General features: G+C 41.4%; 5 protein-coding genes across 6 annotated transcripts; 3 read left to right on the forward strand and 2 right to left on the reverse strand.

Annotated features, from left to right (window-relative positions):
• Positions 1-635: 635 nt before the first annotated feature.
• serbp1b (SERPINE1 mRNA binding protein 1b) lies at positions 636-8121 on the forward strand. The gene is made up of 9 exons (XM_083991713.1): positions 636-986; positions 1780-1960; positions 2256-2399; positions 2825-2896; positions 3784-3858; positions 4097-4274; positions 4599-4664; positions 4967-5188; positions 6736-8121. The coding sequence occupies exons 1-9, from the start codon at positions 731-733 to the stop codon at positions 6793-6795; spliced, it is 1254 nt and encodes a 417-aa protein (XP_083847839.1). The 5' UTR covers positions 636-730; the 3' UTR covers positions 6796-8121.
• A 1096-nt stretch (positions 8122-9217) lies between these two features.
• On the forward strand, positions 9218-12329 carry LOC311000833 (nucleotide sugar transporter SLC35D1-like). The gene is made up of 13 exons (XM_083991690.1): positions 9218-9433; positions 10105-10138; positions 10233-10319; positions 10421-10488; positions 10574-10645; positions 10763-10831; positions 10922-11024; positions 11111-11203; positions 11298-11365; positions 11461-11539; positions 11645-11727; positions 11815-11867; positions 12004-12329. Exons 1-13 carry the CDS (start codon positions 9225-9227, stop codon positions 12012-12014), a joined length of 1029 nt encoding a protein of 342 aa, XP_083847816.1. The 5' UTR covers positions 9218-9224; the 3' UTR covers positions 12015-12329.
• Positions 12330-12411: 82 nt separating this feature from the next.
• Positions 12412-20553, reverse strand: mier1b (mesoderm induction early response 1b, transcriptional regulator). Of its 2 annotated transcripts, none has more exons than XM_083991689.1 (13): positions 20518-20553; positions 19705-19729; positions 19014-19162; positions 18703-18888; positions 18449-18578; positions 18242-18309; positions 17147-17219; positions 16877-17028; positions 16435-16516; positions 16201-16295; positions 15737-15783; positions 14803-14930; positions 12412-14254 (listed from the first exon to the last, which is right to left on the reverse strand). In XM_083991689.1, the coding sequence occupies exons 1-13, from the start codon at positions 20524-20526 to the stop codon at positions 13938-13940; spliced, it is 1461 nt and encodes a 486-aa protein (XP_083847815.1). In that variant the 5' UTR covers positions 20527-20553; the 3' UTR covers positions 12412-13937. The 2 variants fall into 2 exon arrangements, with proteins under 2 accessions (XP_083847815.1, XP_083847814.1); XM_083991688.1 differs by having other exon boundaries at positions 15737-15864.
• A 1979-nt stretch (positions 20554-22532) lies between these two features.
• Positions 22533-22982, forward strand: LOC311000594 (relaxin-like; the record flags this gene model as incomplete). The annotated part of the gene is made up of 2 exons (XM_083991333.1): positions 22533-22713; positions 22846-22982. The coding sequence occupies 2 exons, from the start codon at positions 22533-22535 to the stop codon at positions 22980-22982; spliced, it is 318 nt and encodes a 105-aa protein (XP_083847459.1).
• Positions 22983-23249: 267 nt separating this feature from the next.
• On the reverse strand, positions 23250-24360 carry dynlt5 (dynein light chain Tctex-type family member 5; the record flags this gene model as incomplete). The annotated part of the gene is made up of 4 exons (XM_083991140.1): positions 23250-23453; positions 23551-23675; positions 23941-24032; positions 24251-24360. The coding sequence occupies 4 exons, from the start codon at positions 24358-24360 to the stop codon at positions 23250-23252; spliced, it is 531 nt and encodes a 176-aa protein (XP_083847266.1).
• Between the last annotated feature and the right edge of the window lie 1991 nt (positions 24361-26351).

Consider the following 26351-nt stretch of genomic DNA (forward strand, 5'->3'; position numbering starts at 1 on the left):
AATGCTTAAGACCAAAATGAGCACTGTGTTGCTAAACTGATGACTGCATGTGTTGTTCCTGACTGAAATGCTCAATCAAGTAGGTACTTTTTCCAGCAGTTTTCATCATAAGCCTTATTTACATGTTCACACAAATCAAATACGTTAAAATGCATTTGCTGCCTTTTATAAACTGACAAATCCTAGTTGATCTCATGATGTGTGTGTCTATTGTATCAGCATAATGTGGCAGCTGCACATGCAAGGCAAGGAATTCACACAACAATAACAATTTCAAAGGGGAGCTGATTTAGGCTTAGATTGTAAACAAATGCAGATACAAGAGTGTGTGTGTCATCCTGTAGGATCCTGTAGGCTGAACATGGGCTGGATTTGTTTCATTGCATATGCAAATGTCTGTCAAAGTAGTATCATGTAGTTTAAACAAAGCAGAGGCTGCTTCTCTCTCCAGACTAATGCAGGTCTGCTGGGAGATTCCCGTGTATGTAACGTCCTCTCGCATGTTAAAGGATTATTGCAGGAGGACATGAGAGCACGTCGTTACATAATGTAAATAAAAACATTGCAGCCACCGTGTGTTTAGATTGGTGCGCGCTGCACGATGTCCCGGATGGTGCTCGCACCGGAAGAGAAGGGGCAGCTCTCCCAGCCATCTTGTGGCAGCATCCAGCGAATTGTTCGCATCAAGCCTCGTAGAATCGGAGGTGAATCCCGCTGAAGGGGCGCCATCATGCCCGGACACCTGCAAGAAGGCTTCGGCTGCGTCGTAACCAACCGGTTCGACCAGTTATTGGACGATGAGTCCGACCCGTTTGAGATCCTGAAAGCTGCAGAAAACAAGAAGAAGGAGGGGGCCGCCGCTGGGTCCACCAAGACCGCGGCTCAAGCCGCCAAGCAGCCGAAGAAGGAGTCACAGAAGGACAGGAAGAACCCGCTGCTGGACAAGAAGGAAGAGTCCCAGGCTCCAGTCCCCCTGAAGAAAGAGGGTAAGGGTTTCACCTGCTGCCTCTTTGGTGTGCAGTGCATGTTTATTTATTTTATTTTTTTGTCTGCTTGTCTCAGCTGTCAGTGTGCAGCTCTGCTCCTGTTAGCTGCGTTAGCTGCTGCTGGTCGGAGCCGAGCACAGCGTGAGGTCAACATGGACCCTGTCCTGTTGCTGTTAGAGGACAGACTGGTCGAGTCCTCTCAGGCTCAGGCAGCTGATGCACGGAGCACGGACTGGAGCTGTGACGCTCAGGTGCAAACCACCAGTGCAGACTGGTGAGCGTGTGTCGCAGCAATGGTTTCCAGCAGCAGCAGCAGCAGCAGCAGCAGCATCCGAGCAGGAGCTGTAGTGTTGGGTTTCTGTCTGCTGGAGGATGCTCCGGCTCCGGGGCTCTGCTCTGCTCTGCCTGCAGCTGGAGGCTCTGCAAAGCGAATGCGCAGGTGAATAACCTGCGCACAGGGCTGAGCAGACAGAGCGCTCTTTGTTTGGATCGATGATGTATGTCTGCTCACAGCGAGCACTTCATCTCATTTAGAGCTCGGTGGTCTGAAAATAAACTGATCATCAGCAGCGATGAAGGTATGAAAACAGGCCCACTGTGAGGCAGTGGATTAATAAGAGCTGTGAAGTGTGAAGTGCAGTTGTCAACGCTGATGACAGGAGAGGTGACTGACATGTCATTGAGCACGTCCCTGCACACAGATGGTGTGAGTGTTTAACATTTCAACCTGCTCGGCTGTATAGCAAACGGAACCCAACCAGGTCTGACTCACGCTGCTGTGGTTGGTTTGCAGGCATCAGGCGGGTGGGCCGGAGACCAGACCAGCAGGGCCAGCCTGGGTCCCAGCACCAGGGCGGGCAGGGTGAAGGGCGACCTGGAGACAAGAGGCCGGACCGGAGACCTCCTCGAGAGCGCCGCTTCGAGAAGCCCGCCGAGGACAAGCCTGAGGGGGGCGGAGAGTTCTCCACAGACAAGTGGGTAGCTGTGATGAATGACAAAGAGCATATTTAAACATAGTATTAAACCCACGGCTGTGTGGTGTGATCACGGGATCAGTGTGGGGCTGTAATGCAGAGATTAAGTTTGTAGCTATTGATTTAACATGAGCTCGCTTAACCACAACATCACAGCACAGTCAGCTGTAAAGTGCTGGTTTCAGAGGCAGCGCTGCTCTGTAACACTTCTGTTAACACCTCTGTGTTGCCGTTGTTCTTTCTCCTCTCATGGTTGTATACTTGTCATTAACTTTGTGTTTGTGTCCGTCATCAGGCCTTCTGGAGACAGGCCCCCGAGAGGGCGTGGTGGCGGCCGGGGTGGGCGTGGTGGAAGAGGACGGGGCATGGGCCGGGGGGGAGACGGCTTTGACTCCCGCGGGAAACGAGACTTCGACAGACACAGCGGCGCTGACAAATCGTGAGTCAGACGTGAACCGAGACCTTAGCGTGTCCACAAATAGATGTGACTGCTCAGTGCTCACCCAGCTCTTATTGTCAATAGGTTCTTTCTAGAGCTCCAGGGTGTCAAAACCAGATGGCTGTGTAAACAACTCAAAACTAAAGTCTCACTGACATGTAAAGTCTATTGACAGTTAGAGTCCATGCAGTTTTTACTTTACACTCAGTTCCAGTCTGACCCAAATGGCATCTCAATAATGACGTTTCACATAAGGATCACTTGTATCCCTCTTTTTTTCTTTTTTTCTTCTTTCTATGTTATGCTCACTAATCTACTTTTCAACACAGACCAGAGGATTGTTGTTGAGTTTCTCCAGTAGTGACCTATGAGTATTTTTAGTCTGCATATATCAGTGTGTGTGTGTGTGTGTGTTTTTGCTCTAGCAATCAGAAAACTGAGGAGAAGCGCAGTGGCACTGGCTCACACAACTGGGGCAACGTGAAGGATGAAGTGAGGTGAGTTTTCACGAGCGGACACATGGCCTGTTTATCTGAGCCTTACTGTCTGCACACTAGTGATGCACATCTGAGACTTGTCCAGACTCTGCTCGCTGCATGTGGTCTAGTTTAAACCAGTTACAAAAAAGATAATTTTATAAAAATACAGCCTGGTTTTTACTGCGTTTGTTGCGAGCATCGTATGTCCAATTGGATTCAGACTGTTAACCAAGCTTTTTTTTTTTTTCTTTCTAACACTTATTGGTAGTTTACATGTTGGAACCACATGTATATTGCAGTTTCAGCTATACAAATGTGCACTTCAACAATCCAGGTCAGCGCAGGTTCCAACAACACCGTTATACAAAAACACAAATGAACAAAATAACCAGATTTTAATAAATTGAAAAACCTAATAAAAACAGAGCATTTAACAAACAAAAGGTTCTCAGACAAAATAAGTTACATTCACATTGATTCATGCTCAGTTTTCTCCATATCTTTTACAAAGAAATCAAACTGCCCCCAAACCTTCTCAGATGACTCTTGCCTCCCTCTCTGCATATGTTTTGTTTTTGTTTTTCCAGAGGAAAGGTTGCAGGCCCAGAATGTAATACTTGGTCTGTTTGCCTTTTCCCCAGAATAGCGCAATTGACCTTTTAGCATGCAAAAAGCACATATCTATCATCATCATTCGTTTCCTTTGGGTGTCTTTGTGGCCCTTGGGATATAATCTTTTTTTTAGCTTTTTAGTGTCATAACTGTGTAAAAACAGTGTTTAAAGAGTGTATTCCTGCATCTAGTGGAAAGGTGCTGTGTGTCTCTGTGTGTGTGAGTGACAGTTTTCTGGAAAGTGGTTCCACTGAAGCTTTTCTCACTTAAAAATAAATGTGTGTTGTTTCCAGTGAGGCTGAACAGACTGCTGCTCCTGAGACGACCCCAGAGGGAGAGGAGAACGCACCTGCCGGCTCCGAGAACAAGTGAGTATCCATTTCCTGTCAGGTGATATCTGGATGTTCAGAAAGACGAGACTCATCAGATTGAAGCAGGTTGTGTTGTGTTGTGTGTTCATTTTCCTCTCAAAGCTACAGTTCTACAGTCTGGATAAACTTTGGCCCTGACCTTTAGGCCTCAGGATTAGAGTTCATGTATAGGGGCTAAGAGTATCGGCTGTTTGAGGTTTAAATTCACTACATTGTTGTTTTGCTGGCCGTCCAGGGAGAACGAGGTGGAAGAGGTGAAAAACGAAGGCCCCAGAGAAATGACCCTGGACGAGTGGAAGGCCATGCAGGACAAGGAGCGCACCAAGGTGGAGTTCAACATCCGTAAGCCCAACGAGGGAGCCGACAGCCAGTGGAAGAAAGGATACGTGCTGCACAAGTCCAAGAGTGAAGACGTAAGTCTTTTATTTATCACTTCAGTGTCCTATCATGGAGCAAACGACTTTGAAACATGTGCACCGATGATTAAATTTAAGCTCTTTGAGTCATTGTTCTTTTTGTGAGCATGACAGAAAGCTCAGTGTTGAGGAGAGCGTGACTGGGCAGGACAGTGGGACAAACTAAAACAAAAGCTGTGTTAAAAAGGCGACGGCACAGAGAATTTGCTGTCTTTTCCTTTTAATTGATGTGAATGAAAATTGAGATTTCTTGATGCGCTTCAGGGACACACATTCAGGTCGTTGTGCGGGTTCTGATTTTGCTTGTGTTTTGATTTTCAGAGGCCCGTTGGAGCTTTGATTGACGCCGCAGAGCCGGAAGCAGAGCCACACACTCTGTACCCAAAGGTGCCTGCAGCTCTCACACTTCTTCATCCACAGTCCATGAAAACACCCAGGGTTAATAATGTGTGTAAATTACCTCTGGTGTAGCGTTTAATATACCTCCAGATGTAAAGGTGGTTTTATTTTTTTCACTGTAATTTTTGAGTGAAAGAAATGGAAGAAGGTCAAGACAGTGTACCAAACAGTGCGCAAACAATACCTAGACTTACTCTCTTATTTTTATTTGAAGAGAGAAAAGAATCAAACAATCTAATTGTAGTGTTTAGTTCATCTTTAACATACTTGTCGTCATCTGTTCTGTTCAGCCGGGCACCACCGCTGACGAGTCCAGTGACCACCATTTCCGCAAACCAGCCAACGACATCACATCCCAGCTGGAGATTAACTTTGGAGACCTGGGCCGCCCCGGCCGCGGGCGTGGGGGAGCGCGCGGAGGCAGGGGAGGCCGCGGCGGCGGCGGTGGCGGTGGCAGTGGCGGCGGCGGGGGAGGCAGCAGGACGGCACGCGGGGGAGGACGTTCCGAAAAGGTAACAATGCGAGCTGTTGTCGCCGGCAACAACAAAGGTTTAGTGTCCCTCACAAAAGATTGAGCTCACTGACTCTGAAGCGGCTGTGAAACCACTGACTTGGAAAAGCTGCACTGGGACAGTCAGGCCCTGAAATAACAGAGCAGTGAACACACGGGCCGTAATAGAAAAGTCACAGACTGACTTCATGACAGCAGTGAGGTGCATTTGTATAATAATAGTACGTACATTAGTGGAATGAATTAGAGTTTACAACATTTATTTTTGTATTGTCAAGTACAAAATGCTGACCCAAGGTCAGACGTGTTAATGCCATGGCCAGTTTGTGGGCCGTCCCTCAGTCGGCCCTGTACTCCTGAACTTCATGTCATTTCACATTTGGCACAAATGTTCACTTAAACTCAAAGACAAACTGATTGGTGGTTGAAGGTCAGAGGTCACTATCTCACAGGACATAATCACACTGATCATGAGGCAGTTTAACACTGATGTTTAAAAGGATAAAACCATGAGGTGACGACATTTCTATCTAAATGGTCAAAGATCAACTTCACTGTGACATCATAATGTTGTGCAAAAACACCTGTTATTCAGCGCTGTAACCCAGGAACAGGACATTGACCATATTTCTTGCAGCTTAAAGGGATAGTTCAATATTTTTTCATCTATTGCCATATTCTCTAGAGTCATAGCAGTAGGTTCATCACCTTATATTATCGGTGCATTCTGTTTTTGAGATCCGTGGGGCAGAGACACAAACTGCTCAGTGAACACAATTGAGGTAGCGGTACATTGACCCCTGTCCCTCATCAAACTCATCAAATACAAAATCCAACAAGTCCAAAAACGCTGTGAAGAAGTTGTGACCCGCACATTCACCACACTATGAAATAATCGTGTATAATTAGGTAACATTGCGACACATGAAGCAAATACTCAGAACTACTTAAGCTTTTGAAATCAGCAGCCGTGTCTGGAATGTAGTTCTGGCTGCATTTGCCTCGAAAACAACTCTGTCTCGTAATGTTACATGATTATTTCATAGTGTGGTGAATGTGAAGGTCACAACTTCTCCACGAGAGTGTTTTAGAGTTGTTAGATTGTGTATATGATGAGTTTGATGAGGGACAGGGGACCTGTACCATTCACCTCAATTGTGTTTGCTGAGCAGCTCACGTCTCTGCCCCGCAGATCTTCAAACAACATGCACCGATAATTAAAGGTAATGAACTTACCCCTATGACTATAGGGATTATGGCAATAGACAAATTTGCCAAAATGTTGAACTACCCCTTTAACAGTAGCACCAAAAGTGCAATATCCAAATTGCTGAAGCTGCTGCTTTCTTTTTTCTTTAGGTAGAATATGGAGGGGTTTCTCCAGACATAAACAAAGACAGTTGTTTGGTACTAGCAGTGATAATTGTTTTTAGGTCCATCACAGCGAGTGACACCTTTCACACACAAGTAGTGAGTGAGTGAGTGTGTATATTAATTATACCAGCTAAGCAGATAATCATGTCCTTGTCCTCCTGTGTCTCCTCTCAGGCGAGTGGAGTGTCAGTCCCCAACGTGGATGATCCTGAGGCCTTCCCAGCTCTGGCCTAAAGGCTCCTTTTCCACCACCAGCCCACCCATCAGCCCTTCCGGGCCCCTCCTCTACGAGGCTTGCATGCTTACCACATCTTCAAGTATATAAAGAAAACAGAGAAAAAAAAAAGATTTTAATGACAAAAAAAAAGACTGTCATCCCATACCACTCACACCACCAGAGGACTAAAATTTTACCTGTTTTAAAGGAAAACAAAAGACGGAAAAAGGACCTCTTGTTACACTGACGTTTTGTATTTAGGAACATGAAAGCAGGGATGTTTTCATACTTTTTTCTTTTTTTTTCAGAGATTATGCATATTTCATTGGTATTTTTTGTGCTGCTTGAAGTTATGCATTTCTGCGATTAGGTTGAAGTGTGTGTGTATCTCCTCCCCCTGAAGCTTTTGTGCTTTTTTCCCCCCATGACTTCAGCTCAGTATTATGGGGTCATCTTAGAAAAGACTTTCTACTGGATTTTTTTTCTTCCAGTAATACACACTGATGTGGTAGCACTTCACTACATAAGAAACTTGTACTAGATATCTGAAGTATGGCTTAACATGCATTTAAAGTGTAATTACTCTGATCCTGACTACCCATCCCTTTTGGGAGGCACAAATTCAGGATGGGTAACCAGGCAAAGTGACTTTAGCTTGGTATTTTTCTGCTTGTTGTGCAGTGAAGTAAATGCCTCTTTCCTGTTTTGTTTTGTTTTGTTTTGTTTTGTTTGTTAATTTTAATTTTTTATTTTTTTTGATAGCTTTTCTTTTTTGGTGGACCAGTGGTTAGTAATGCTTTGTATCCCCTGATCCAGATGTGCTACCTGTGTTTTCAGGGTGTCCCGGGCCCAATGTATATCTTTAGGCTGGTCCTTTTAGGTCATACGAACTGTACTACTTGTAACTTCAGGACCACTAAGAAAATACTGTATTTTTTGTTTTTGTTTTGTTAAGGATATGTTTGTGTGTGTGTGTGTGTGTATGAGAGAGAGAGTGTATATGTGCGTTTGTGTGCAAAAAAGTATGGGTTTGAATGTGAATTTGACAGCTAGTTACTTAGACTTTAAGTATTCCTCTGCTAAGAACTTGCCATTCTCAACCAGTGGTGTGCAAGCTCTCGCCTGAAGTAGTTCCTACTGTGTTTTGAGAAGTGATTGTTGAAACCTAGGTGAGAACGTTAGCTAGACCATGGACATATCTTGCTCTTAGAGTATCCGTAGTGTCTTTCAGATCTCAAAGCACTTGGTTTTTATCAGCACCAGTCCTCTGAAGATTGTCTCTCCTTCCCTTCTGTGAACCATATTTACAATTTTTTTTTTTTTTTTTTTTTTAATTTTATTTTATCAGTGCAGCAGCACCAATGCATAATTTGTCTGAAAGAAATGTCCGCTGTCATTGTGGAACAATCATGAGCTACAGAATGTAATGTAAGGTAATGGTGCTTTTAGCCACCTGTGTCAGCATTCCCAGTGAGCTTCTTGTTTTTTTTGTTTAGTTTTTTTATGAAGCGGGTATATTTCACATGGGGTGGGGGGTGGGCCGGGGGGGTTACACTGAAGACATTTGGGATTGAATTAAAAGCTTTACATGCTGTGCTCTGCAAAGACTTGCTGGCGATGCACTGATACAGATGGCTGGAGCAGTTTTCTTGTAGGACTGTTTGAGCCACATGACGGTGAAAGTTTCTCTGCAAACATCCCTGTTCTAATAAATTGCTTTAGAGGTGTTACATGTACTCTGCCAGTGGCTGTTGGGTTGTTTAAAATCAATACTGTGATTTTAAAGGTGTAAACAAATGTGCTCTTGACTCTTTATTTGTTTTAAAGGCTGTAGTGTGTCAGCCACAGTATTCACCTTTACACCTATTATTGACTAAAGGTTGGCGTAACCAGTCCAGAGAAGGGTTTGATCTAACCCTAACCCCCTTTATAAGGCAGCCCTGCTAAAAATCTTACCTGCTTGGTGGGCAATTTATCTTACTGGGCAATTGAGTAGCAGCCAGAGGTGATATATTTGTCCTACTCTTGTCTCTCTACTCTCAAAATGAAGGGTTGTAATTTTTATAGCAGCATGTCAGACCATACTGAAAGATGTAGTCTGCTTTAACTGGAAGAAACAGGAATGACATGGTTCTCCCATGGCCATGGCTGAATTTTCTGGAACAAAGAAGAAAGGGGGGAAAAAATCTATATCGACGGTTAGTTACTTAAAAAACGTACAATAAATGTTTTTTAATGTCGATTATCATTTAAAAGCTTTGAATGTTTATGGGTTTCCAAGAGAGTTAACAGACATAAAATATTCCTGTGTAAAGTGTAGTTGAGTCAAGATCTTTCACTTCTGTTCATTTCCGTCTTCGCTCCGTGTTTATCTCTGGGATTAGGCGGCGTCACGCGCCTGCGCACGAGGACTCCCAGGCTTCCGTTAAGCCTGTACAGTTCAGATATGGCAGAGCTCCACAAACGTCGACGTGAACTCGGCGGCACAAACTTGTCACCCGGGCGCGCATCCTCCAGAGACAGAGGAGGAGGAGAGCCCGGCGCCGCGGAGAGAGAGAGCTCCGCCGTGTTCATGAAGCTGCTGGCCGCGGCGCTGTACGGCGTCAGCTCCTTTCTCATCGTTGTGGTCAACAAAAGCGTCCTCAGCAGTTACAGGTAAAGGTGGCGGGGCAAAGTACAGGTTAGAGGAGTTAGGGGATGGTGGAGTTAATGACCGGGGTTTGAAGTGCGTGGAGAACACATGGACACATTAACTACTCATATGCCTCCAACTGCATATTTGACTGGACACCAACCAAGCTATGTAGCCTAATAACACTTGACTTCCAAAAGTTCTTCTAACAGTTTTTGTTAGATACATTATAAGAAAATCTTAAAACAAAATTATGTAATAATAGGCATTATTCATCATAGGCCATAGCCTAAATGTTAAGAAATTAAATTTAAAAACACAATCTCTTTGTTCAGTACTCACTAAGAATCATTTATTCAAGTGTAGTGGAGCTAAGTTGAACTATGAATATTTTACACTTAATTGTAGCTGAAAGTGTATTTGAAATGTGTTTGAATAATCACTTGAGGGTTTTAAAACTAAAACTAAGTGACATTACGTCAGCACAGTAACAGCAGTCAGGTAATTAGGCTATAGTTGAGCTGTATAAAGTAGCCTACCTATAACGTAGGACCTATGAAAGTATTCCAGTAAAGAAAAATAAGGTTTGTTTTGCTAACAATGTCAAACTTAGTTTAAAGCAAAGATTTAGATCATTTACATGTTTGTATTTAGTCATTTTTCTCATTCATACCATCATTTACATGCTTTCCAGATTCCCATCGTCAACATGCGTCGGACTTGGACAAGTAAGTTTCTGATGGAGTAGAGTCAGTGTCTACTTCCTGTCCACCTTAAACAAACACTAATGAGCTTCATCTCCCTGCTTCAATACCTCTGCAGATGCTGGCTACAATCGTAGTGCTGAGGGCTGGGAAAACGTTGGGCATCATCTCATTTCCAGAAATGGATTTGAGTATACCTCGAAAGGTGAGGAGTGAATTGCTGAGGCAGATCCTAAAGGAATAATGAAGTCGCTCTCAAAACTGTACTCTGCTTTTAACAGTTCATATGTTTTACTTACTTTTCAGATGTTCCCACTGCCTCTACTTTATGTCGGCAATCAAATATCAGGACTATTTGGGACACAGCGTCTCAAGTGAGAGCGTGTTGTCTGTTATTTCCCTTATTTTTTAATGAAATTATACTGTAAAACTAAATATAACATATTTTTCATCTCATAGTTTACCGATGTTTACAGTTTTGAGGAGGTTCAGTATTTGTCTCACCATGGTGTTTGAAGGTCTATTGTTGAAGTAAGTTATTTATTCTATACATGTAACTATAATGTTCTTGCATGCTCAATTAAATGATTTCATTTGAATTATATATCATAACATTAATGAACTCCAACCCACCTCCTCTCCTGACAGGAAGACTTACTCAACATCAGTTAAACTGACAGTGTTTACTATGATCTTTGGTGCTTTTATTGCTGCAAGGTAAGACAGCCTCATACACTGTACCGTATTCAAAACTATCAGGTAGTGGCTGTGTGTATCCCATTGTTAATGATATTGTTTCTTTTGCAGTGCTGATTTAGCTTTTGACCTTGAAGGATACATTTTCATAATGCTGAACAACGTCCTGACGGCGGCCAGCGGCGCGTACGTGAAGAAGAAACTGGACTCCAAGGTGAACTTCAACCTCACAGCGTGATGCTTCTCTTTTTTTACATCAACGGCGCTTTAAAAACAATCACATGCTGCTTGTTCCTATAGGAGCTGGGCAAATACGGGCTGCTATACTACAATGCTCTGATCATGATTTTCCCTTTGGGGACGTACGCTTACTACTCAGGAGACTTACACATGGTAAGACAAAAAAAAATGCTAAGTATAATTTAGTGTGATGACTTGAGGCAGTAGTGAGGACGGAGCTCTGTTGTCTGTGTGTGTGTGAGTACAGGCCTTGGCGTATGACGGATGGTCTGACCAGCTGTTTGTTGTGCAGTTTGTGCTGTCCTGTGTCATGGGGTAAACTAGTGCTTCTACTACCAAACTCCTACTTCCATCATTTGTTAAAAGGTAAATCTGCTCCGGTCTAATTCATCTCCTTTCTTTCCCTGCAGCTTTATTTTAATGTACTCCATCATGCTGTGCACACAGTACAACTCAGCACTCACCACCTCTATTATAGGCTGCATTAAGGTAGGTGCTGCTCTCTATTGGCTGATGAGGTTCACCAGTGCAGATGTGTGTAGTCACTCTCTATGTGTGTGTGTGTGTGTGTGTGTGTGTGTGTGACCCCTGCAGAATGTTCTGGTGACCTACATCGGGATGGTGTTTGGTGGAGATTACATATTCACCTGGACCAACTTCGTAGGGCTGAACATCAGGTGAGGCAGCCACGCCGTTTGAATCTTTGTGTTCAGGAGCTGATGTTTTCTGTGCAACAAACTGATGTCGTCGTCTGTTTCCCACAGCATCGTCGGGAGCCTGGTCTACTCCTATATCACCTTCACACAGGAGCAAACAAGTAAGAGCAGTTGGAATAACAACACTAATTAGCCCTCGTCCCTGTTGATCCGTCAAATTTTGTCTCCAAAGTTTCCAGCACGAATTGAACTGAACAAGCTACAGTTTCCTGAAATATTTTCCATCGCATTCAACAGAAAAGGCGTAAAACCAGACAGTCCTGACCCGACGCTGAGGAACTAAGTACGTCCAGAAGACATTTTATACCGTCTGTCTGCTCTATGTGGATGTATCTATTTTCTTTTTTTTTAACCAACACGTTTTACAAACTTGTATGTATTTCAGCACATGCGCTTTTGCTAAAATCATTTGCTGGGACACAACTATAAGCTTTTAGGTCAAAGTGCCTTCACTTTACATCACTGATTAAAAAAAAAAAGTCAGAGCTATTTTTATATTTAATAGTGCAATGAAATGGAAGAATATGTATATATGGCGTGCTACTATTGTATTAAAACAGGCGAGAAGATCAAATTGTATCCAAGTGTGAATATGGTAAATCACAATGCGACAACTTAACATCATTAATACATTTATTAAATATAGCCAATGTTATTCCATTCATAGCCAGTCTTGGAATACACTTCATTTTTATTAATGTCATCATTTACAGAGAAATAAAAACAAGACATCACTGTCCAAAAATAGGGAAAGAAAAGGACTACATGGATCAACATTATCCGAGACAAACTTATCTTAATGTGTGAATGTAAGTTCAAAGTTGGAGTACAAAGTAAAACACTTGAGCATAAAGGTGAATAGCTACTGTACCAAAACAAATTAAGGTCACACCGCCCTATCAACCTGGTCTTTGTCACTGCTTCTGAGCTACTTTACTGCCAAGACAGTAAATATTGGTTGAAACTAAGCAGGTTTTTAAACCAAAGACAAGCAGCACGCTCAACCACAATTTGGAGGTTTTTATGCACAAAAGATGCGGCTCTGCAACAAACAGACTCACACAGGAATGGGAAGTGCTGCCAAACAGAGAGGAAAAAGAGGAATGGATACGTTTTAAATTAATTACATCCATCTCAGAGCAACATAGGCGAAGGTTTTCTCGCCCAAAAGCAATGCCTACGAGGAAGACCAGAAAATACAGAGATGAACATACAGTTATAAAAATGTACCAACTGCTCAAGGTAAGAAATCTATACAAACTTTACATTAAAAATCATGGACATTCTGTCTAGTAAAAACAAAGCGTCGAGCAAAGCACTGACTATGAAAATCCAAAAATACAGCAATCTTCTACAGGATGAGTTATAATACAGGACATCACTGATGTCAGCTGCTTTACACAAACAAACCTGCAGGGGGACTAACCCATTGGTTTATTTATCATAATCAAACAAACAGCCGTGTTAGAGGCCAGAGCCAGGAGTGAAAATGTAATTCTGCTGGGTTTCGTCACCACTCCTTATCAATAACATGAGAAACATACAATCAAAGTGCAACTAAAGTGAGCCAGCAACAGCACCAGCCCCTCATCTTGTTTTTGCCTACTTAATCGCCTCTTTATAACAACTTCAGCACATAACTTGTTTAAAACTTGTCCCCTGTTACATCAAATGTTCAAATGGCTTGAACAGTAATTAACCTTTATATATTTTTTGTTAAAAAATATAAATATCTCTTTGTGTAAAAAAATATCACAGGTGATTTCTTTTCTTTGAGTACAAATAGAAAAAGGAATTTCTAGGCAAAAAATTAGTCAAGTCTCCAAAAAAGGGAATAAAGATGATTGGGTACAAGAAGATACTTTGTAGGACATGATGGAGCTGTGTTACTTTGGGATGAGCTTTGCAGGCAGTCCTTGTATGGATGGGTTGGAGAGAGACGAGGGGACAGAGCAGCCACCGCCCCTCCTGGAGGACCGGCTGCAGTTTGGTCGGCTGTGTTCTTCACGGTGTGATTCTCAGTGACCTTTGACCTTTTTACTAAGTGAGTCTTTGCTCTCAGAGGATGCTGTGCTTACAGGCCAAGAGAGGCTTTTCAGCCTAAAGTAGGGACATTTTTTTTCCACACCACATCAGTGTCTATTAGTCAACACCACCAAACTCTGGGTCCGTCAGTTCTCCTGTGTTCTAGATGGTTCCACTTCGCTTTGGCCCAGAGGCTCTGCCTCCGTCCTGCACCTCTTGGCCGGCCTGTCCAGCACCACCGTGGCTGTGTCTCTGTGGTCCAGTGGAGGCTCCAGAGAACCGTTTCTGTCGTAGCTGGGAGCCGTGGGTTGGCTGCAGCCGTTGGAGTTGTTGTCTGAAATGGGGGGAGACTCCACCGGTGGATGGGAGGGACCGTTGGACTGAGCGGACTCGGGTTTGACTTGATTTGCTGGAGGACACTGGGCACCATCCACTGGGTGGTTTGAATTGTGGCTTGCAATACCTGTCAAACAAAGATGAGAAACTGAGTGGCCGCAGACAAGAAACTTAAAAGACTATCCAAAAAGTTGTTGTAGTGTCCCATGAAAATGTTTAATAAATGCCCTAAACCTGTTGAAAAAATAGGATATTCAGTTTATGGAAATAGATGTTTCATCTATCAGTTCATGTTCTGAGCTCTACAAATGGAAATCCAGTCACTGTCATGAGGTGGAGGCAGAATCTTAGGGGACAAATTCCTTAGAATCTAAGCAAAGAAATGACTAAAATAATGGTTTGATACAATCTGTGGTTAGTTGCCATTTGGATAAACTAACCCCTTGAATTCAAATTCGGGATCAGTTACTTTTTATCTATTTATTTGCCTTCCATCTAATCATTATTTGCCGAATGTGTAACAACAATGCATTTTTTGTATTTTCTTAGTTTATCAGTTATCTGCAGCAGGTCCAAACAGTCTTGATACATTTTAGTTGAGGTCTTGGTTTAGACTTGAAGACTGAATATGTGTGTGTGTGTGTGCCGTCAACCGTTGTCTGCTCCTCAGCTCACCATTCTGACTGCTGCCGTCCTCCTTCTCCGAGTGGCTGGCGCTGCTGCTGGAGGTGGTGGGAGGAGGCGACGCCGCCCTGCTGGATGTTGCGCTCTCCGTCTCATCCAGTAATCTGTCCATGTAGTCACTGAGGAGTGAGGACACATACGCAGCCTGTTACCCCTCAAATACAGATATGGTGTGGATTGGTCTATCTAAGAATCTATTCAGGCTTCACTGTTGTTACATTTCTCCGACTGAACAAACACAATGTCCGTTCTCTACAGTTATGCTTTACCCATAAATTCCCCAGTGTAAATCCATACATAACCTTGAACTCTACATACTTTTCCCTTATGACCTCCTCCATCGAGTTTTTGTTTTTATCTACAGTATGTGTGCGTGTTTGTTTTTTTTTGTCAGCAGGATTACCAAAAAAGTAATGACTATTCTGCACCAAATTTAGCAGAGGGACGGGCCACGGTACAACCAACTCAGTTTTGGTTCTGATCTGGTTAAAGGAGCAGATCTAAAATCACTTTCCTTAACAATATTATATTGTATTTTTCAACATGGGCCAAATTCACAGTTAATAATGTCTGGATCAGAAATATCTGACATGCTAATGGTGCTGATCTATGAGTCTGTGCAATGTGAATCTGGATCTTGGGAAAGAAGATATTTGGCGTTGACAGAGGTAAATACACTCTGCTGAAAGCCTTTCTAGTTCAAGATCTGCACTTGGGAACAACATTTCAGCCTGACTTATTTAAACATGAAATAACGTTAGAATTTGTTTATATTAGTATGTTTGATGTAATACACTTTAAATCAGCTGCTACTGAAATATTACAAACACAAATCTGAAACAGGAATACAACCACTTCCATTCATAATTTACAGTATCAACATGACCGATATCTTTCATAAACCATGTATAAAATGGAAACTCACGTGACACCAGGGTGAAGGTTGTATTTCCTTTTCCCAAGTCTGGTTTGCTGTGCAAAGAAATCATAACGCTCAGACTTCTTCCACATGTAATAAAAGGCCACACATTCTCCTACAGACCTAGTTCTCACCTGAAAGATTTAATTCAGCAGACATGAAATGACCATTATTACCATCGTCTGAAGAGATAGATTCAGCACAGTTTCAAATGAGAGACAAATCAAATTCCTGTTTGGGACTCTGACAGATGATGTAGAGTCACTAACATTGTAAAAACTTCAGAAATTTGATTTGTCTCCAAATGCATCAAGGTTGAAATGCAGAAGATTCCATCCTTATGCATCCAACATCCACATAATAAACACATCGACATACACTTTGAGTTTATTATGATTACTAAAAATGATTAGCATGTCATCAATAATGGAATTAATCTGAATTGTCTGATTATCTTTGTTATGTCTTACCTTATTGGCCTGTATTAAATGAAAGTCTTTCCCATAAGCTTTTAGTCCTTGCTCAAAGTTTCTACATTCCTCTTCAGTCCAGACTGACAGCTCCTCTGTTACAAAGATGATGAGCATTAATGTTGCATCTTTTTTTTATCATGAGCATATCAAAATATAAGTGCAGAAAAGCAGAAGAGTCATGTTACATGGAGATTATGTGAAAATGAAGGCCAAAATGTGAAGAGTATTTACCTCTGGCTGCTTTTACATTAAATCTTAGTCTTCTTAAAGCTTCTTCTGTGTCAAAGTCACATTTCACCAGTTCATACAACGCCTACAACAAAACAGACATTCAACATGTTTACATTAGCCACATGGGAAATTTTAGGCATCATAAATCATCAATTTGAACTTCACTTACAACACAGCATAAGTTTCTTTTCTTACTTTACTAATACTTCTCTGGCCTGTCTGTCACTCTCAGCCCTACTCAAGATGTTCATCACCTGTAACAGCTGGCCACTGTTTTTTGCAGCACTGTTCAGTGTAACCAATAAATGCCTCATTGATGTGTGTTTAATACTTAAAAAAAAAAATCTTGAACCTCTATGGTTCAGAGGATAACAGAGACAAGATGTGATGGCCAGTCCTAACTTTGCATACATGTCACATGTTACAGATGTGTTGATCTCACCTGTTCATTGTCTTTGATATGAGATCCCTCTGGAATTGCATCTACGCCCTTCTCATCTCCAGTTCGCCTCGACGCCTCAGTCAAGAACTCGACTACTTTGCCTTCAGGAAGACACTCGGGGTTCCACAATAACTGGTCGTCATTTTCATAAACTACAGGAAAAAGTCAGAGAACAGGCAGTGAGACATCAACCTTATATCCATCATACAATGAATGTTTTTATGACTTCATGCAGATGTTGACAGTGAGACATCAAACCAGCCTGCTCACCTTTTTCGTTGTCTTTATATTTACACAGGCCAACAGGTGTTTCAGCCTGATACATGGAACCCACCATGATCTCCTGTTGGAAATAGACACACAGTTTGAACTTTTACTACAAGTCAAAGTGGACGAACATGAAAGCATGTGATGACAATCAAACTAGAAAATTTGCTCGCTGAAACTTTGAAAGTGGCACGGGGGCCGCTTCTGAGGGTGCCATCTCTGTCAACATGGGAAACAAACCCACGATGTGTGTGTGAGAGAGTGAGAGAAAACGGTGTGTGTGCTCAAGACAGAGCTGATCAGACAGAAACGTGATCATCTTTCTCTGAGCACTGGCATCGACGAGCTGTAATCACAGTAAGTTGCCTGTGTGTGTGTGTGTGTGTGTGTGCTGGTTGCCATGGGGGTCTCACAGCGAAAATCTTTGTATTGGAGTGAATGGGGAGAAGGAAGGGACCTGGCTGCACTCAGAAGCTCACAGTTTCAAATTTTTAAGTCTCTCTGCTTTTTTTGAGCACATTGTGAGGGAGAGGACAAGTTTGTCTACAACTGTGGGAAAAACCATGTGTGTAGAGTGTAAATTGTGGCTGGGAGCAGCGTGCAAAGAGAAAGGTTTCAGACAATTTCAGACAACTTCTCCCACTCAAGCCAATGATGTCACCCACTCTAGCCTGAACATTTTATTCTATGCAATACACACCCTCTATAACCTCAAGATTTCTCCAAAAATGATCATGATCATGGGACAGTGATTGATCAAAAACTATGATACCTATCGAAACGTGGAATAATATATCAATAGACAAGACTTGTGTCGGAGCAGTGGACGTTTGAAAAAGTCTAATAGTTTTCTGACCTCCTACCATTCATTCTCTATGGGAATTTTTTTTTGCAATTTGTATGGCATTAAATATTCAGCATTTGAAAGAAGCCTTTATGCTTTTATAGTTTTATTGTGTGTTTACAGTGTAGTTTTTTCTTTTTCTTTTTGATGTACACAGTGTAGTAAAAAAACCATGTGTTTTACAATCTAGTCTAAATCCAGCTGTGATCTGACAGCACAAATGTTTAACACTGATAAATTAACTTTGTACAAACCTTTTTCCAGTCCTCAGATGGAACATAGTCCTCATCTTCATCTGACTCCTCCTCTGCATCATTATTGCCTAAGACACACACAATATGAACACAATATGACATCCGTTTTAATAAGCTTAATCTCACAAGAAAATATAATGTGTTTTCTAAAACCTGCAACAACAAAGACAATGGCAACAAAAGGAAAGAAAATAAAATGGTACATACTTTCAAAATACAATAATTTCTGTGGACGAATAAGCTCTGCTGTGCCGAGGGACCTGACAGGGCGTGTGCGACCCTCAGAGGTAGCCTGAGCCTCATCTCCCTGTCCCGATGAGTTCTTCATTCCCTCACCCTGAAAATGTACAGTTTACAGTTACAAATACTGCGGAAATTACGCAAAACAATTACCACAACACAACATACTAGGTTTCTGGTCACGATATCACCGTCAAGAAACTGAAGAAGCACCAACACACCTCATTTCTTTTCAGCTCTCCAGTACTCCTGCTGCTTTCATCATTGTCAAGGTCCTCTTCCTCATCCTCTTCCTCATCGTCCTCTTCCTCCTCAGGTTCTTCCTCCTCCTCTTCATCTTCATCCGCTGTTGATCCACCCCCGTAACCATACAGACTCAGCAGCTCGTGAATGGGCATCTCTCCCTCCTATTACAGAAGAACAGAGACACTTATTTCTGAACTCTACAAGCGAGGCTCAGGAGGAGAATAATGTTGTTTATAATAAGACAAAGCTGTAAATACCAAATATGGGCTAAGAACCTGAAACTCACCCGTGCAAGATCTTCAATCTCGTTGGCGTTAGTCTCATCTGCTGCCTCCAACATTTCCTCTTCCTCCAGGGTGCGTTCATCATCAAAGTCATGGACAAGCATGTCGGCCGATGGGTCGAAATCATGGTCATCGGAACCAGCTGAACCTCCTGGAAAATTACCCCCACAGTTAGAGATAATAGACTTTAGAAAACAAACATTTACTTTGGGGAAAACATAAACAAATAAAATAAAATCTCATACTCAAGTATATCTTATTTTATATTGACAATATTATTAAATCGTGTTATTATTCATTTCAATAACAACTCAATTAAAACTCTTGCAGTTATGACATACATGCAAAATCTGCTTTAACAAATAAAATGAAGTGGCTTCCAATTATGAGAGCATTATGAGAGAATTTAAATTGAACATGACTAAAAAAAATGTTTTAAAGTTATAACAACTACAGACATTAAATAGACTGATGCCATGGTATTAACACTATGGCAAAATCTCTGAATGTAGACAAATATGTATATTTAAGCAATTAATGTGTGTGTGAAATATTCATAACTACACATTTGATTGACGGTTTCCTTTGTACATTAAATCGCTCATCCATTGGAGTAAAGTGTGTAAGTTACAACAGATATCAAACCTACGGCATGCACACAATCAACAACAGAAAAGCTCAAACTTTATGTACCTGGGCTCGAATTCCCGAGGGAGGGCTGGAAAACGGAAAAGAACAACATGAATCAAGTTTATCAACAGCGACAGAGGTAAATATCTCTTAAAATGAACAATTTCACTGGGCTGACTCAAGTTAGTTCAGCGGGGATGGGGGGCGGCATAAATGGAGATGCAGAAAAAGCGCGCCCGACCGTGTTCCCTAAAAGCTGACTGCAGTTCAACAAGAGCAGAAACAAAGACTGTCGCCACTTCCTGCGGGAAAATGAAGGCAGCAGCTCAGTGATGTGAACACCACCGATGCAGCGGCGTTTACCGCCTCCACTAAACCAGGCGCAGTTTAACACAACAGGCGAGCGGGTACCAGGTTAATTTACTCCGCTGGTTCACTTACATGTTACAAGTTACAAGCTAATTCCCCCTTTTAAATGTAGCTAGCGCCTTCAAGTTACGCTTGCTATCAACCACTTACAAATAAGGACCGAAAAACCACACATTAAATATCTCTACCCGTGTAACTATCGCTATGTGTTTAATTAAAAACGTTACTATGGGTAGTTAAGTACTGTTGAACAAAACCGCGAAGTATCATCGCTAACGCCGCAGCTCCCGTCCGCCAGCGCTAGCACAGCTAACGGTAGCTAAAGCCGAAGTTTACTAAACATGTTTGTCCCGAGAAATGATTGTTACCTCGCAACGCAAACAGCCGATTCTTAATTTCGTGTGTCAAACCTACAACACTCACACGACGTACACAACCGAGTGAACAAACAATCTAGCAGTGTAAATTCATTTTTGTTTTTTTCGAATATTTATTTCACTGTCTTACCTCCGCCATGTTTGCAATCCTGCAGGGTCACGTCAGGGGTCAGCGTTAGTTCCCGGATGTGGAGCCCCGCCCACCTGCAGTACCAAGAACATGATGCCGCCGAGGCGCAGAGGCTACACGGGCATGTAGTGATGTAGCTACACAATATGAAATGATATTCATAAACGGCAATTATCAAAATGTTTATACACATGCAGGTTTAAACAGTGTACACGGTCCTGGAAAGGCGGTGCTACTGTGTGTTCAAAAGGGAATCGGTGTATTACTATTTTTATTAAGATAGTAGCCTAAATGCAGTTTAAATGGATCTCCTATTCATAACAAAGGACCCATCGACCATTTACTGGGAAAACTATAAATCTATCCAGTTCATGTGGGATTCAAGGACACTTCATTCTGCACAGACACCATATCAGTAATGCTAATCAAAGACAATGTATGAACATTTAAAATCATGAAACTTATATTTTCTGTCCTCACAGCAAACACTTGTAGGCTATTTGTCATAGCAGGAATAGATAGCCTACAGATACTGTACTAAAAAGACACAAAGCAGGCTCTTCTTTTTGAGAAGACTCAGGTCCTTTGACATCTGTAATGTAATGCTGCGTATGTTCTATCAGTCTGTCATTGCAAGTGTTACATTATTTTCCATTGTCTGCTGGGGTAGGCTATAACAACATCAGGGTCAGGGACAGGAACAGACTAGACCGGCTCATCAAAAAATGTAGCTCTGTGATGGGGGAGGGAGCGGAGCTGGTATAGGCTGTGGTTAAGTGGAGGATGGGGTGTAAGATGAAGACCATCCGGGGTGACCCCCAATACCCTCTAGCTACACAAAACCCTCACAGGTCAGAGGAGCAGCAGCAGTAAAAGGCTCATCTCCCTGACCTGCAGAACTGAGAGATTTAGGAGGTCATTTGTTCCTGCTGCAATTGTGTTATACAATAGGCTACTTGTATAACATGTATGTTTTTTGTGTTCATGTTTTGTGTCATTTTTAGCTGCCTGACTAATGTGAATTTCCCTTTAGGGATGAATAAAGAATTAATCTATCTATCTATCTACAAATACCAGGATGATAAATTCAAGATATGTCCATTTACAGTTCAGATTTACCCAATTTCAAAATTAGGCTATGCATCTGACTCTGAGCAATCACTATATTTTTATGTAATTTTAGTCCTATCTACATGTTTTTTTGGTCAGTTTTACACTGTTTCCAGGTGGTTGTTGTCCTCACTCCACACTCAGTGGATAGAGAATCTTGATTACAGAGCTGAGTGTCACTAAAGTAGTTGAAAAGATTTCACAGTAAAACAAACAAAGGAAAATTATGGGGTGCCCTGCCTCCAGATGCCATGGAGTGAAGGCTCATTCACAAAGTATGAAATCCAAGTGATACAGCACAAAATTACCTCAGTGACATACAAAATGTTACATTAAATGAAGTATGTTTTTGGTTTTATATTTAGACATGGGCCGGTAATGACCATTTTGAAATCAATTTTATTACATGATAGACGACAGTTTGACAAGCGCAGAGGTAAATGCAACTGTCTCTTCTCGGAATCACTGATTTATGTTCATGATAGTAGCCACACACTGCACTATGTTGCTATGTAGACAGCCATCACCTCAGTTTGCTGTAGGAGGCATATCTCAAGTGATCCATTAGGAAACACTTTACCAAATCCATGTCAATAAAACCGCTGCAGTTCAGACATAAAAGAGCGTTTTTTTCCCCTTTAACATTTACGAATATGCGGTCAATCGCTGATCCTCACAAAAGCCTAGATTCCCACACATATCCCAAATGGCCAGACTTATATCCGTTGTTAAAAGCACATGATGGTCACCAGAGATAATACACGCCAATTCCTCTGAATTTATCTGGGACAGTTGTGTGACATCACCAGAGACAAGATATAAAAGGATCGATAGGGGCTAATGTTTTCTAAGAATCAACAAAGGAGGGTGTTTGTGTGTAAGGCTGCTCGGCATCTTTTGGCTCCATGAGATCCCTACTCCTGCTTTCGATCCTGCTGTGCGTGATCTGTGTAGCACAGGTCCAGACACAGGAAAACACAAACACACTGAGGCTGTGTGGCCGAGCATTTCTGCGAGCGGTGGTGTACACCTGTGGAGGATCCAGGTGGAGAAGGCTGATGGGAGAGGAGAACACTTTTCCAGATGGTAAGTCCACTCCACATCACTTTAATTTACATTTAAAAATTGCATGTAATAATATATTGATACTACAACTCTTAACCAAATTAAAAAACAAAATCTTTGACTTCTGGTAAACAAAATGATATCTCTTGGCAGGCAACAGGGCGCCAAACCTCCTCAAGATGACAGATATGCCTGCAATCGACCGTCATTGGCGTGACCAAAACCAAGCACTTATAACAGAATGCTGTCAACTAGGCTGTCGAAGAAGTGACCTCTCCATGCTCTGCTAGAGGAAAACCATCAAAGGAGCTCATCATCATCCTGTTGCAGTCATTTATTAGTTTGAAATTCAAACTTCAGAATATTGTTGGGATAATGCAATTTCAATTTTCATACTAGCAAAAATAAAAAACACCATGCAATTTGGTTACAAATTCTTGTTTTATCATTTTTTATGAGGCAAAATAAACACCATACATCAACATTCTTTTCTTTATAATTGTCAGAACTGCATAAGAAACTGGTTCCTGTGTATGTATCAGTTTATATGCAATGAGTCACTCAAAGTAAACAGCATAGACAGTTGCCAGGCCAAACAGAGAACTGTTCTTGAAAGAGTAAGAGGCGAAGGTGTCGTTAGATGCATCCCACAGACAGCGGGTGTTGATCTGCATGCTCTGCCCAGTGAGCTGGCCGATGTGGACCAGGACCACTATTTTATATCTGGGGATCATAAGGTCCTTCACCCGGGCTCTTATCACCTGGGCGAATCAAAACAATCAGCCTTGATAAAGGAAGCATTTTTAGATATTCAAAAGGTGCAGAGTGAGGAGGTGTGAGCTATTCACTTTTATTTACCTCACAAATTGTTTTTGTCATTTTTTGAGACCACTCAACTTCATATTTCTCCTCTTCGAGGTAACTGGTGAGGACATCCTTCAGTATGTCTGCGACAGCAGGGACTGGGAAGCGTTTGTTAGGCCCTGTGGCACAAAAAAAAAGACAGAAAAACAATACCGTGTCATTCAGTTTTAATAATTAACCTTTAAAAAGTGGTGATGTATTAAAAAAAATATCTAGATTAAAACAGACACATATTGCATCAATTTATCTCCTTACACTTTAATAATGCCATAATTGTATAGAAACCAATCAAATGAAATCAATCTAAATCACTGCTATGAAAGTTTTACTGTTACATTCATAGTTGGTGGTGAGTGTTTGTCATAAAGGAAAACGTTGTCTCACCCATCTGGTACGTGTTCTCCATCGTTACAGGCATCCTAATATTGTCATCATGGTGTCCTAGTTCATCCATGAATGACACAGTGCTTATGGAGCTGAAAGGCATGTTATACATATTACGGTTACTGTAAGTGACATCCAACTAAGTAATGATTACAGAAGAGCTGTCTAAAACTTCTGCACCACATATGCTAAAGAATGAATCTGGAAATCAATCACAACAAATACATGTCAAGTAAAAGTAAAGACTCTTGTAGATGTCTAACAAAAATACAGTAATGATGGGGCCATGTCGTTGACACAGTTCACTCACTCCTTAGTTTTGCCTGTTTCCTTGGCTCTGACTCCATGGCTCCCCTCCGAGGGCACCTTACCCGCCCTCTTCTCTCCTCTTTGTGGTTTGTCTTTAGGTGGATCAGACATGGCGACTTTCTCTTCTTTTAGCTTGTCTTTACAGGATGATAATCAAACTTAAATATACACATCTGACGTTAGCTGAATAACACTGAAATATACGGTAGTAAACAGTAAATAACTCCACTACTTCGAGCACCTGGAGTCAGTAACGTATTAAAGTTGAAGTTAACGTTAAACTTGTTCTAAATTTTCCAGCTCTTACATTAACAGGAGGCGTTGGCGCCTTTGTAATTTGATAAATCTGTGCATTAACGCTAACTCGGTAAGTATACACATTAAATCACAGTTAATATCGTCTAAAAAATGTGCCGAAATAAAAGTAAGGAAAAGTAAACACGGTCTAACCCGTACACAGTATCAAACCGAGCAGAACCAGGCGGCCCCGGGGAGCTTGGTGTTGCCATGACAACAACTAACTACCAGTCAGAGGGCGGGGCTTCCCTGCACGAGCACTTCCTGTTTAGGGGTGTGTGTGAAACCAAAGACGGTTTGTCTTTGGTGAAACGTGTGTATGTTTACTAAGATATGGGCATGTGCAACAGCCTCAATGAGTATTGATCCATTTTGTCTTGGGGAATTTTAATTCTTATTTTCTTTGTCTTGTTTTGAAAAACCAACAGTTCAAGCATTGGAGGAATTTACTGTAGCCTATATAAATCAGAAAAGTAAACACTCACAACGAGAGGCTAGGTTTAACATTTTTAAATTATTTTTATTTTTGCTTGAAATATCACTGAAACGATTAGTCGATTTTAAGAATGATTCTTCAGTCCATCAGGTAATCTTAACTCAGTGTCATCTATATTTTTCCCCGAAAATCTCACTGTTTTGATGCTCAGCAGATGCTCAGCTGTCAGCTGTCATCTCCATTAGGTTACATGTTATTTTACTAATACATTATTCATCACCCCATCTGCTGATTAAGACCGTGGACTGGTTGAAACCCTCCTGAAATATCTTTCTTGACCAAGAAAGCAAACCACAAAGTCCATTTAGCTTTCAATTATACCATGATTGTCATGGAAATGAAAATGTTCAAATTTGCTTTCATCTGAGCACTTTAAAGACTTTTAAGGTCCTCATTTGGCTGGGTCTTCAAAGTCAAGAATTAACTTTAAACCTCATCTTTCAAACCACAATGGCTAAATGCTGCATATAAATATATTAATAAGATTAAATAAAAACAGACCTTGCTGTAAGATTAACTTCTCTACTACCCTGTGATATTTTTTCATCATGTATCTTTAATGACACAGCTGATGCACTTGATGCTTTGTGAGACTAATAATAATAAATAAATCATGATGAATAACAAAATGATAGGCTACTATAAACCTGGTAAAACAGTGGAAAGCAGTATAATATAAGCATATGTTTGAACAAATGAGAGAAATAAAAGGTCTCATATTTCCTCTTCTTTATTACCAAGTAAAACAGGTATTACATTATATTGATTTTTTCATATATTTACTTTCAAAATCTTTGGATGGGAAATTTACATGAAATGTTTGCATATTCTGTGTCTAACACAGTGAAAGGAATACAGCCAAAAAGTTGTAGAAAAAATAAACTTACAGAAATCCTCTGATATTGGAGGACTTAGTGTATGCTCAAAAAATAAGGCAAAGAAAAACATAAGCATTATCAACAGAAACACTGTGAACTGTCGTTCTCAATTAAGTGAAAGAACCATGTGTCTTTTCTTTTTCTAAGAACTACATGTAAGATTACACCCAGGCCCAAACTGTGAGTCAACACATCAAAACATTCTATAAAATGTGATGATCAAACACATATCAACATGTGTACATATGACATGAAGCCAGGAACGGTTTTATGTATGAAATTTTAAGGTGTGTTTTGTGTGCAAGTCAAACACAGGAGAATGTCAAACACCTATATTAGATGCATGAAATGGGAATATCAATGAACACATACCAAATTTATTGATGATGAATTTTTGAAGGTGCATCAACAGCAAAACAGAGAGTGGAGGT

Source organism: Trachurus trachurus (genome assembly GCF_905171665.1).
Source record: "Trachurus trachurus genome assembly, chromosome: 17".
Taxonomy (NCBI): domain Eukaryota; kingdom Metazoa; phylum Chordata; class Actinopteri; order Carangiformes; family Carangidae; genus Trachurus; species Trachurus trachurus.

Coding starts and splice junctions, on each gene's coding strand:
- serbp1b (XM_083991713.1), top strand. CDS start 731: ATGCCCGGACACCTGCAAGAAGGCTTCGGCTGCGTCGTAACCAACCGG. Junction 3,859..4,096: donor CCTGCCGGCTCCGAGAACAA/GTGAGTATCCAT, acceptor CTGGCCGTCCAG/GGAGAACGAGGTGGAAGAGG. Junction 5,189..6,735: donor GGGGAGGACGTTCCGAAAAG/GTAACAATGCGA, acceptor GTCTCCTCTCAG/GCGAGTGGAGTGTCAGTCCC.
- LOC311000833 (XM_083991690.1), top strand. CDS start 9,225: ATGGCAGAGCTCCACAAACGTCGACGTGAACTCGGCGGCACAAACTTG. Junction 10,139..10,232: donor CATGCGTCGGACTTGGACAA/GTAAGTTTCTGA, acceptor ATACCTCTGCAG/ATGCTGGCTACAATCGTAGT. Junction 11,025..11,110: donor AGAAGAAACTGGACTCCAAG/GTGAACTTCAAC, acceptor TTGTTCCTATAG/GAGCTGGGCAAATACGGGCT.
- mier1b (XM_083991688.1), bottom strand. Junction 18,579..18,702: donor GAGAGCTGAAAAGAAATGAG/GTGTGTTGGTGC, acceptor GTACATTTTCAG/GGTGAGGGAATGAAGAACTC. Junction 16,517..16,876: donor ATATCAAAGACAATGAACAG/GTGAGATCAACA, acceptor GTTTTGTTGTAG/GCGTTGTATGAACTGGTGAA.